This window comes from Phascolarctos cinereus, unplaced genomic scaffold (genome assembly GCF_003287225.1).
Source record: "Phascolarctos cinereus isolate Bilbo 61053 unplaced genomic scaffold, phaCin_HiC Scaffold_2;HRSCAF=192, whole genome shotgun sequence".
Classification (NCBI taxonomy): domain Eukaryota; kingdom Metazoa; phylum Chordata; class Mammalia; order Diprotodontia; family Phascolarctidae; genus Phascolarctos; species Phascolarctos cinereus.
The window spans coordinates 300,919,365-300,932,179 of NW_027555625.1; the positions used below are offsets into that span (position 1 = coordinate 300,919,365).

The window sequence follows — 12,815 nt, forward strand, 5'->3', positions numbered from 1 at the left end:
TTTTGTTTTCCGAAGAAAGATAGATGTCTTGTTCATGCTTAAAATTAGTAGGAAACCTGGTATTACTGAGAAGCAGAGTGTTCAAAGATATAAGAAGAAAATTAATCCCTTTGGAGAAGAGATAAATCCTCAGGAGGGAGCACTAAAACTGAGATGGGAGGAGGATGAAGAAGGGAGGAAGGAACCAGGAAAGGCCACTTGTCAGAAGCAGTACCTGAGCTGATGATCCTCAAAGGCAGCTAGAGACTCTAGAAAGTAAAGGTAAAGATAGCCTTCCAAATATGAGGAAAAACCCCATGCAGAGGCAAGGAGACAGGAGGTGGCATGTTTTGTATAGGGAACAATAGTCAGTTGGTCAGGAGAGGAGTAACATGAAATCAGACTGTACAGATAGCATGGAATCAGTTTGTGAAGAGTCTTAATTTGCAAGCCAAGGAGTTTGTATTTTATCCTAGAGTCAGTAGGAAGCCTCTGAAACTTGTTAAGCAATGAATGGCATGGTCATATTTGTGCTTTTAGGGATATCAATTTGTCAGCCATGTGGAGGATGGGTTTCAGAAGGTTGAGAGTAGAGGAGCAAACCAGTTAGGAGGCCATTGTAGTAGATGAGGTGAGAGGTGATTAAAGCCTGAACTAGGGTTGTAGTCATGTGGATGGGGAGAAAGGGACATGGCTATGAAACATGTAATAGAGGTAGTATCAGCAAGACCTGGCCACAGATTTATTTGAAGGGTGAAGGAGAGCAGAAAGCCAAAGATGGCACCTGAATTTCATACCCAGGTGACAGGAAATAGGGAGGTGAAGAAGAAAGTGGACTTAGGGGAGAAAACAAATATTTCTATTAAATCTAGATCTCTGTGATGGATTACATTTATGTAGTGTTTTCTTATTAATATTATTAATAATGGTTTGCCATTCTTTCTTCCCAATAAGATAGGATAAGTTTACAGAATGCTTTATCTCACTTGATCCACATCAAAGTTTTACAAGATGACTTCTACAAGTCACCATTTTACACATGAGGCAATTCAGTCTCAGAGAAGTGAAAATAGGAAAGATTCCTTTAGGTTGAAGGTTGGATGAGAAAGTATGTTGTGGTCAGAAGATGGCAGAGTAAGCAAGAGTGAGGAAGGAAGGAGATATGAGTTCTAGTTATAGCAGGCATATTTTAGGGTTAGAAGACACTGAAATGTATCCCATTATTCTTGGATACTGGATTAAGGATGTGTTCTGTAAAATTCAGTTAAGTGAAAAAAGAACACTCTACTCCAAGTCAAAACACTTGGGTTCAAATCATCATCTGCCATTTTTTACTTACAAGATTTTAAAAGTTTAACTAACAAAATCATCTCAATGTAGAGAACTTCCAGTGGGTTAGACCCAGATTCTTCCTGGGAAGAAGACACAAGGTGCTTTCTGCCCTTGACATTAATCCCCAGGAAATTACTTGAGCTGAGATTGACTTAAGAATGTTCGTTTATGGGGGAGCCAGGTGGCGCAGTGGATAGAACACTGGCCTTGGAATCAGGAGGGCCTGAGTTAAAATCCAGCCTCAGACACATAACACTTACTAGCTATGTGACTCTGGGCAAGTCACAATTGCCCAATTGCCTTATCAAAAAAAAAAGAAACACAGAAAGAAAGAAAGAAAGAAAGAAAGAAAGAAAGAAAGAAAGAAAGAAAGAAAGAAAGAAAGAAAGAAAGAAAGAAAGAAAGAAAGAAAGAAAGAAAGAATGCACATTTACCTTGGTTTATAACTTTCATGAATTTTGGAGAGGCACTTGGGTGTCAGCTCAATCATTTATTTACTAACCATCTAATCATGAGAAATCCTCTTTATATCTCTGATGTTCAGTCTCCTTATCTGCAAAATGAAAAGTTGAACTCAGTGATCTTTAGGGATCTAAAAGGCCCTGTAATACTAAATCATTTTACATAATAATATCTTTTTAAAGTACTTTACAAAGCTTTTTCCTGTCCATCATCTAATTTAATCTTCCCTGCATCCCTATGTAGTAGGGAGTTATCCATTTTATTATTGAGTCCAGTGGATAGAGGGCCATACAAAAACAGCTTCAAACGCTTAATAACTATGTGACTCTGGGCAAGTCACTTATCCTCTGTCAGCCTCAGTTTCCTTATATGTAAAATGAGAATAATATGATACCTCACTTTCAGGGTTGTTGTCCATCAGTCACTGAATCAGCATTTATTATTTATCAGTCAACTAACAAGCATTTAAGCCTCTGCTGTGTCAGTAATTGTGGTAGACATTGGCTCTGCAGATACCAAAAAAAATGAATGAAACAATCTGTACTCTCAAGGAGCTTTTGCATATCAAGAGAGATGACACGAATGAATGAATTAGTGAATGAATGAGTGAAAAAGCATTCATTAAACCTATACTGTGTGGGAAACAATGTGCTAAGCACTAGAAATACAAAGGGAAAAGCAAAGTTGTCCCTGTTCTCAAGCAGCTTTCATTCTAATGGAGGAGACAGCACATGTAGGGATACTTCAGCTGCAGACCAGATGGAAATACCCACTCATCCTTAGGGCACAGCAGTTAAGGTAATACATCATCTTTAGTGTCATTCCCATTGATTTAAAGCTGTATCTGTTTCTGATGTCAAACCCATTGGTTAGTGTCAAGGACTTTGGAGATGAGAACCTTCTTTTCTGGGTCTTTATTATCTTTGGTCGCTGAGGAGGCAAGGAGATGTATCACTTGTCCATGTTCATGTATCTGTTCCTCACCATGGTTTCAGGGCAGGATGGAAGAAGGTCTAGGAATTGGGCTGGAGGGAGCCATTCCAATTTCTGTGACTTTTGGGCATAGGGTATGTGTACTTGTAGAAGTAGACAAAAAAGAAATGTGAGGTAGATAAAAACAAGGTGGTTAAAGAGAGGGAACACTGGCAGTTGGAAGGATCCATGAAAGCTTTGAGTAGAATGAAGTGCTTACATAACGTCTTGAAAGGAGTGAGTGATGCTAGAGACAGAGGTGAAGGAAGACCTTCCAGGTATGGCCAATGTGTGAAGAGCAGAAAGAAGGCCAGTTTGGCTGGATTGTAGAATGGTAGAAGGGGAATAATGCATGATGAGCCTGGAAAGATAGGTTGGGGCCAAATTATGAAGTACTTTAAGAGCCAAACAGGAGTTTATATTTTATCCTATAGGCAGTAAGGAGTTTCTAGAGTTTTTTGAATAGGGTAATAACGTGCTCTGATTTTCACTTAAAGAAAATCACTCTGGCAAGTATTTGGAGGCTGAATTGGAGTGGGGAGGTCAGGAGACCAATTAGGAGGCCATTGCAATAATCTAAGTGAGAGTTAATGAGGGTCTGAGGAGGTAAGGAATATGCAATTAGAGAAAAGGGGTCAGGTGTGAAAGATGTCTAAGTAGCAATGATAAGATATGGTAACTGATTGCATGTGGGAAGTCAGGTGATGAGAGTAATTCAGGGCTGGGGCTTGGCAATAGATGAGATCAGATACAAGACTAGGGTAGAGGAATTCTAGAGTAGAAGACAGTGTGGAGTTGACTTGGTTAACCATAAGGTTGAGATTGGGAAGGAAGTAAAGAGAAACTAGAGTAAGAGGTAATGGTCTGAGACAATAAGATTAGAGGGTTGAGATGAAGGCAAGGAATAGGTTTAAGACTGGTGAGGTATAGGGAGAAGTGGTAGGATAGGAAGCTATAGTGTCAGAAGAATATGAGAGATTTTGATCATGGTAGTGGAATACTTGTGGATAATGCTGAGATCTAGGGTCTGAATCTCCTTGTGTGGCCTAAGTAGACTGGAAGAGTAGATCATGAGATCTGAAGAGATGAAGGAACTGGGACTCAGGGTGTGTGAAGGTCCCTACACATGGTAACATAAACTGTTTTCCACCTGCAACCTTAATCCTTTTTACAACATCTGTGACAAGTAGTCATAGTTTCCACTTGAAGACCACCAGGGTATTCCTTCCTATGGTTGCTAATTTGGAAAATATTAATTCTTAAAAATTTTTTTCTTTATGATGTTAATAACTCAGATTACTACTTTGAAATGCTTTTCTTCCTTACAACCCTGTGAAGTTGTTAATATAGATATTGTCTTCGTTTTATGGATTAAGAAACTGAGGCTTAGAGAGGTTTAATCCATGATCACACAGCTAAATATCAATCTGGATTTAAATTCATGTCTCCTGATTCCAAATCTAGCTCTTTTCCCACTTAACTATGTTACCTCTTGATTTTAGGGAATTAAAATTTACCTCTGGATAACACCTATCTGTTGGTCGTAGTTCTACCATCAGGGACCAAGGAGAAAAAGACTAATCCTTCTCTGACAATAACCTAGACACTGATTGCCCTTTGATAGCTTTAATAAAGTCATTTCCCTTCTCATTGCCTCAGTTTCCTTATCTTTAAGATAGAAGGAATGACATGGACCACGCCTTCCTTCCTTTAGAGAGTAGAAAACCCTTTGTAAATTGTAAAACATTTTAGATGTGGGAATAATTTGCTAAAAGACATTCTGACTGTCAGGTGTACCTGATTTGCAGCATGGTAACTGTGAGGCATCAGGGAGGAACATAGCAAAAGGCCTGGTCTTGACAAGCAGCTTTCAAAACTGAGAAACAGCAGCATTGCATCCAGCTGAAAGCTGTCCTTGTTTAACTAACCTTTGGGATGCCTTTAGCTGGGGTTTGGCTTGGCTGTCATGCTTTACATAAATGTCCTTCTGTCAGCAAAATGCTAGTTAACTGCTTCCAAAAGAATCAAAGTTCTCTTGAGACCAGGCTACACAGAAACTAGAGAAACATAAGAAAACAAACAGTTTGGCATTTGTCCTTCTCTGTCCATCTCCCCAAAGTGGCTGCAGTTCATTTTGGACTAGAGTTTATATTTTCTTCTGTCACAAAGACACTGTGGTCACTGTCATATCAACATAAACTTTCTGCATTTCTGACATTCTAGAAATGTGACATTTTAGAAAACAAAAGACCTATTATCTGATAGAACCAATTCATTAAATACCAATTAATGATTTCTTATTCTAGTTATGTTTGTATGCATCTCCCCTACTAGATTATGACCTCCATTAGGGCAGGAATCATATTCATCTTATTTAATATTAGCATATAATATTAATAATAACTTCAATACTTTAAAAATTCATGATCTCATCAGTATGGATATACCTTCCACCAATGCAAACCATAGCCCTTCCAAACCTTAGTAACCAGCTTCATGAGCTACTGTAGCTGAAACAATTCATCACTTCATGGCTATTTTCTGGAGGATGGTAATCTGAGCACTTAGCTAAACTGAACCTTGGAAGATGCACAGCCTGTCTCCAGGACTATACTGAAAGACTTTCCAGCTTGGTAAGATGTACAAGGGTTTGTGCTTAGCTAGAACAGAATACTAAAATCTATATTCCTATAGCACTTTAAGGTTTACAAAACACTCTCTTTACCACTACCCTGTGAGGTGGGGCCTCTTATTAGCTCAGTTTTTACAAATGATGAGGCTTAATAAGCTTGAATGATTACCTGCTATCACTCAGTAAGTGTTTATTAAGCACCTAAAGAAATAAGGATTCAAAGGAAGGCAAAAATTTGGTCTCTGCTGTTGAGGAACTAACACTGTAATGAGAGAGGCAACAGGCAGATAACTACATACACACAAGATGTATGTATTGTAAATGGAAGGGAATCTTGGAGGGAAGGAACTAGCAAGGGGATGGGGGTTGGAGAAGAGGAGACTGGGGAAAACATCTCATGGAAAGTAGGATTTGAGCTGAGTGCTCAAGTAAGCCAAGGGAGCATAAGCTGCAGGGAAGATGGTGTGGAGCACAGCCAAGGCAAGTGCACAGAGGTGGGAGATGTGATATTGTGTGGGAGGAAAAACGAGAGGCAGTGTAGAGCAGTGGCATCAAGCTCAAATAGAAATGGGTTCCTATGGGCCACATACTGACTTAGAAAACCATAGGTTAATATTGTCTGTGTTGTGTGGCATTGTATTCTTATTTATTTTGATGAGCATTTCCCAATTCCCTTTTAATCTGGTTCAGTCTCAGAAGTTTTGTGAGAGCATGCACAAGCTTGATACCTCTGGAGTAGAGCGCCTGGGAAGGGGTGAAGTGTAGCAAGACTGGAAAGGTAGGAAGTGATGAGAGTGTAAAGGACTTTACATTGCCACCTACAGGGCAGACGAGCTAGCCTAGCTGAAGCAGCAAAGAGCCCTCCAGGAGAAACAGGAGTCACCATGTGTCAGGAAAACCAAACCGCTCTAACAACTACCTCCCCTCAGATTCCAATGGAAATAATCTAAGACACTGAGCCCAAGAACCCCACAAATAGCAGCATCTCCCTTGCCTGACAGAGACCACTAGCAAGTCATTTGCATTGTCAAGTGGTTCAACATCAGAAATGGATATGGTTTGATCAGTGGAAATAATATTTTAAAAGATGTATTACTCTCTGTTTTGGTGTTGTACCCTAAAAGACCACTGGACTGTTCCCATGTTCAGCTTGCAGCTAAAACCACACACACACACACACACACACACACACACACACACACACGCGCGCGCGCGCATGGGTGTGTGTTTATAAACATTGTCTCCTCCATTAGATATGAACTCTTTGAGAGCAGGGGCTATGTTGTTTTTTATCCTTGGTCCTTAGCACAGCATAGTAAGTTTTTATTAAATACTTTTTCATTAATCCAAAATAATACTCTATATTTGATTCTGGAAGGAACAGGATGCTACTGGAGTTTATGAAGTAAGAGAGGGCAGTGACATGGGCAGACCTACACTTTAGGAAAATCATTTTGGCAGATGAGTGGAAGATGAATTGAAGTGGAGGAAGACCATTTAGAAGGCTATTGCAATAGTCCAGGAGAGAGGTGATGAGGATCAGTACTAGTGAAATCATATTGACTCCAAGTTAAGTAATCCTTCCACACCATTTCTCACTAACTAGGGCTTATGAATTCCAAAGTGCCTTCTCTGCAACAGCCTTGTGAACTATAATGTTCCTCATTTGCAAATGAAGAAACTTAGGCTCAGACTGGTGCAAGTTACCCAGGTAGTAAGTGGCAGTCAAGACTCAAGCACTAGGTCTTCTGCTTTCAAATCCAGTAATTTTTCTATTACCCTTCCTGATCTCCCTAATTCATCTTCATGTCTCCCTCTCACCTCAGCTCCAGGAACCATTTCAGTATACTGCATGCATTTGAGTTTTAATGATTTGTTGGTGTTTTAGTTGTTGAATAAAATGAATGCATAGACATCCTGCTTGTTTTGGCACCTATTAACATCACTATTCTTCTCCCACCCCCTTGACACCCACCATCTTCATGCTTCTATTACTCCCAACTCAACACACATACCTTATTTCTTTACTTTGTCAAAGGCTTTTGTTACATTTGAGAGAACTGTGAGGTTTGGCATGTTTTTGTTTTTAATCTGATTAATTACATTGGTTTTATTTTTAATGTTGAACTATTCTTACTTCTCTGGTAGAACATTAATTAGAAAGTTATATTAGTTAACGTTGGTAAAATGATTTTTTGGCAAATATTGCTATGGTCTTTTGTCAGAATTTTATTTTTAAAATTTTACTTAATATTCATCAATATTATTGGTATGTGGTTTTATTTCTTTGCTTTTCAAAACTTCCCTAGTTTGGGTATAAAAACTTTATTTGTCTCATAAAGGGAGTTTGATGTAAGGCTTATTTCCTTGATTTTTAAGAAAAATTTAGTGTAGGCATTAATTTTTCTTTTAAAGTTGATAGAATTCTTCCATAAGTCCATCAAGATCAGGAGGTTTCCCTGCTACCAACACTGGTTGTTCCTTTATAGCTAGTTCAGTTTCCTTTACTGAGCTCACATTATTTAAAATCTCAGTTTGGTGTTCTGATGGTTTGGGTATTTTGTATTTTTGAAGAATCTGGTCTCTTTAAAGAGAGATTTAGAGTCAGGAGAACTGAATTCATGTCTCAGATTTACCTCTTGCTAATGCAGAGACTTCTGAGTATATTAATAATAACAACAATAACAACATTTATATAGTGCTTACTATGTACAAGACACTTTGCTAAGTGTTTTGTGATTATCTCATTTCACATCTTAAATATATTCATTCATTAAATGGGAATCATCATCTCTTACTACTTACCTCAGAATCACAGAATCTTGAAATTTGAGAGTTGGAAGGGACTTCAGCTAGTGCGTAGTTCAACACATAACCAAAAAGGAGTCCATACTAAAACATACCTGACAGATGACCATCCAGGTCTGTTGTGAGGAAACTGCTTTGTCAGCCATAAAGTGCTATAAAATTGTGAGCTGTTGATATTTTATTTGATGAAAGATTTTGCTAGTTACCTATTTGTCTATGTCTTTATTACATCTGATTTATTTTCACTTTGACCAAATAATCTAATATGTATATATATATGTGTGTATATATATATATATATATATATATATATATATATATATATATATATATATATATATATATATCCTTTTAGTTCTGCTTCACTCTTTTTGTTGTCTGGATGTATCATTTTTAGTAACTATATCTTTATTTCTTTGCTGAAACATAGTGATGATGGTAATTTATCGTTAAAAAGTACAATATTTCTTATCTCACAGACATGTTTTGAAGAAAACGTTTATAAAATGCTACAGAAATGAGCTGCTATCATTATTATTGTTGTTGTTGTTGAATTGCTCCATTAAAATCCTGTCATGTTTCAAGGTATGAAGGAAACCCTTGGTTCTCACAAAGGCTGTTCCAGAGTACCACAAGCTCTGTCAGGACCTGTGAAGCTGGAGGGACTTTGAGTAGTAGTCTATGCAAGTTCTTTCACCCAAGGATCAGCAGGCCTAGCTAACTGTGAGGAAGCTTATTGTTGAAGGGTTGGCCACTAGGTGTGGGGGGATAGGTTTTATGGCCACAGCAACTTAAGAAACCACCACGAAAGCATGAAGGAAGTAGACTTTACACCAGTGGAGGAAGTACTCACATTAATGGAATCACAGAGCTTTTGAAGTATTATTATTATTTTTTTTTTAGGCAATTGGGGTTAAGTGACTTCCCCAGGGTCACACAGCTAGTAAGTGTCAAGTGTTTGGTCTGAGGCTGGATTTGAACTCAGGTCCTGCTGACTTCAGGGCCAGTGCTCTATCCACTGCACCACCTAGCTGCCCCTTGAAGTATTATTATTGATCTATCATTTTAACACAATTTGAACAATAGTATAAAATTAATAGCATCATTAGTAGTAGTATCACTACTCTCCTATAGTATCTGGTTCACAGTGTTGTTGTAAGTATCAAACGAGGTAATTTATATAGTGTTTTGCAAACTTTAAAGCACAATACTAAAAGTCAGCTATTATTATTGTTGCTAATAACATTGTAAATAGTAAAATAATCCTTATTTAAAATGCATGCTACAGTTATAAAAACACTTTGTACCTATTGAATCACTCAAGCTAATTCTGTGAAGATTTTAAACTTGCTTCTTTTTTTTTTTAATTTTGTATCACTCAGTCTGGGACCTCTTTTTGATCTTATGATATTTGTTTTCTTTGCAGTTAACTGCCTGTATTCATGGGTCTGCCGCTATGCTCTACCCGATGTTCTGGCAACATGTTTACATCCCAGTTTTGCCCCCACATCTGTTAGACTACTGCTGGTAAGGTGGCATGTGTTCTCCATCACCATCTGAGGTATCACTTGGTTTGATCATGGGTGGGACTAACTAGTGTCTGGGCTCCACTGGCATAACCTTCAGATATTCCATGCCCTTGAGGCATCGGAACTCCATGTCTGTTGTCTAAGAACAAGCCTTGATCAGTGTGGAGAAGTTCTTCACTAGAGGCCTGGCCTCTGAAGAAAACATTTTTTTTTTTGCTACATTTAGGGTCTTGAGATCTGTGAAAGGAGTACCCAAACTGATGAAATCATAGATCTTTTCAAATATGGAGGTAAATGTTTGTGGCTATTTTTCAATTTGTACATAGATTATACAAATTTTTCAATTTCTATTTTAGGAGTGCAGTCTCTACCAAAAAGAGTGGGCTATAATAAAACCAATATGATTTCTCATGCGTGGTGGGGTTAGACATTGTGATGGCAGATATGTTTGGGCTTCATAAAGCAAGAAACTATTTCCAACTTGTTTCTCTGAATTTGTTCTTGTGCATTAATTAAGCTAATGTAAATTGTCACTTTTTTTTTAAATGTAGATCCTTTTTTGAGTTCACTGAGTGTTTATGCTTGTGCTCTTTCTATCTAGAGATTAAGAAGTAGTATGTTTCCCATTATCTGTTGGAGGACATTGATCTGGAGTATCTATCTAATTTTTTGCATAGCAAAAATTTTCTTTTTGAATAAGCAGGGCCAAATGGTTTACAGGTAAAGCTCAATTTAAAGAAAGCCTCTTTTCACAATATTTGGGCACCAGAGTCTATGAAACAAAGCCACCGTTGAATAGCTTTTAAAAATGGTTGTTAAAACCTATAATTATTTGGAAAGTTCTAATTGTACTTTGTCAAACATAGATTGAGCTCCCCATTCAACGATATTTACCTTATAAACATTAATTAGCTGCCTACTATGTGCAAAGCTCAGAGTTTGGCACTGGGATACAAAAAAACATATATAACATAAGTCCTGCTGGTAAGGAGCAAGGGAAGAATAAGTACACAAATAATTTTGATATCAAGAAGACTGAGGTTAAATGCTTGGCAGAGGACCAGAGAGAGTAATATATTATATTTGAGGAAGAAGAGGTTATTTCCCTTGGAAGGTCAGAAAAATCTTTCTATAGGAGGTTATAACTGCACTGGACCTTGAAGGAACAGAGGGACTCCTGTAGACAAACATGGAGGGAAAGATTTGTTCTAAGTTTTGCAGGCAGTGTGAACAAAAGCATGGAGATGGGAGAGGGCCAGACAAGAATGGGGAACCCTGAGCAGTTCATTTTGTCTGTAAGGTAGGGTACGTGAAAGGAAATAACATGAGATATGGTGGGGCAGGTAGATTGGAGCCAGATCGTAGAGGACCCTGAATGCAAAAGCCAGGAATATCTACTTTGCTCAGTAGGCAATGTGAAGCCACTGAAAGTTTTAAGTAGAGGAGTGAAATAATCCCAGCAGTGCATTTAAGATGATCAGACAGCTCTGTGGAGAATAGATTGCAGAGTCAATTAGTGCTCATAAACACAAAGAGTAAAGCTCCCTTTCGCTGAAGGAGAACCTGGACCACCAGTTGTTGGTGATATTTTATTTTATTTTATTTTCCACTTTTTAAAATTCTATTGATTTGATTTATCAACAATCACTTCCATATGTTTTTGAGTTGAAAATTTTTCTCCCTTTTCCTCCCCACCACCCTCCCCAAGACAGCACGCAATCTGATATAGCATTTACATTTACATTCCTATTAAACATATTTTCACATTAGTGAAGTTGTAAGTAAAAATAAAAACCAATAGGAGGAACCATCAGAAAGATGAAACAAAACTCAACAAAAGGTAAAAATAAATGATAGCAATTCGACTTCCATACTTCTTTCTTTGGATGTGGACAGCATTTTCCATCCTGAGGCCTCTGGAGATGTCTTAGATCCTCGTAATGCTGAGAACGGTTCAGTTTAACAATCTTAGTCATTGCATAATGTGGCTGTTATTGTGTACAAAGTCCTCTTGGTTCTGCTCACTTCACTCAGCATCAGACCATATAAGTCTTTCCAGGTTTTTCTGAAGTCAGCCTGTTCATCATTTCTTATAGCATAATAGGATTCCATTACATTCATATACCACAACTTGCTCAGCCATTCCCCAATTGATGGGCATCCTCTCAATTTCCAATTCTTTGCCACCACAAAAAGAGCTGCTATGAATATTTTTGTATATGTGGGTCCTTTTCCCATGTATTTGATCTCTTTGGGACATAGCCCTAAGAGTGCTATTGCTAGATCAAAGGGTTTGCATATTTTTGTAGCCATTTGTGCATAGTTCCAAATTGTTCTCCAAAATGGTTGGATCATTTCACCACTCCACCAACAATGTATTAGTGTTCCAATTTTCCCACATCTTCTCCAACATTTATCATTTTCCTGTTTTGTCATGTTGGCCAGTCTGATAGGTATGATGTGGTACCTCATAGTTGTTTTGAGTTGCATTTCTCTAATCAATAACGATTTAGAGCATTTTTTCATATGACTATAGATGGCTTTAATTTCTTCATCTTAGAATTGTCTGTTCATATCCTTTGACCATTTATCAATTGGGAAATGGCTTGTGTTCTTATAAATTTGTCTTAATTCTCTATATATTTTAGAAATGGGGCCTTTATCAGAGACTAGTTGTAAAAATTCTTTCCCAATTTTCTATCTTCCTTCTAATCTTAGTTGCATTGGCTTTGTTTGTGCAGAAACTTTTCAATTTAATGTAATCAAAATTTTCCATTTTGCTTTTTATAATGTTCTCTATCTCCTGTTTGGTCATGAATTCTTCTGTTCTCCATAGATCTCACAGGTAAACTATTCCTTGTTCTCCCAGTTTACTTATGGTATCAGCCTTTATATCTAAGTCATGAACCCATTTTGACTTTATTTTGGTATATGGTGTGAGATTTGGGTCTATGCCTAGTTTCTGCCATACTCTTTTCCAGTTTTCCCAGCAGTTTTTTTCAAAGAGTGGGTTCTTATCCCAGAAGCTGGGGTCTTTGGGTTTATCAAATAATAGATTACTATAGTCATTGACTACTGTGTCTTACATATGTAACCTATTC

At 37.7% G+C, this 12,815-nt stretch overlaps 1 protein-coding gene across 7 annotated transcripts in view; it reads left to right on the forward strand.

Moving 5' to 3' along the window:
• DENND1A (DENN domain containing 1A) overlaps positions 1-12,815 on the forward strand; it is a 691,139-nt gene that overhangs the window by 360,090 nt on the left and 318,234 nt on the right. For all 7 annotated transcript variants that reach the window (XM_078150133.1, XM_078150134.1, XM_020967516.2 and 4 more), the window contains one exon: positions 9,612-9,712. In XM_078150133.1, coding sequence (XP_078006259.1) covers positions 9,612-9,712 — 101 coding nt within the window. The remainder of the gene's footprint in view (positions 1-9,611; positions 9,713-12,815) is intronic.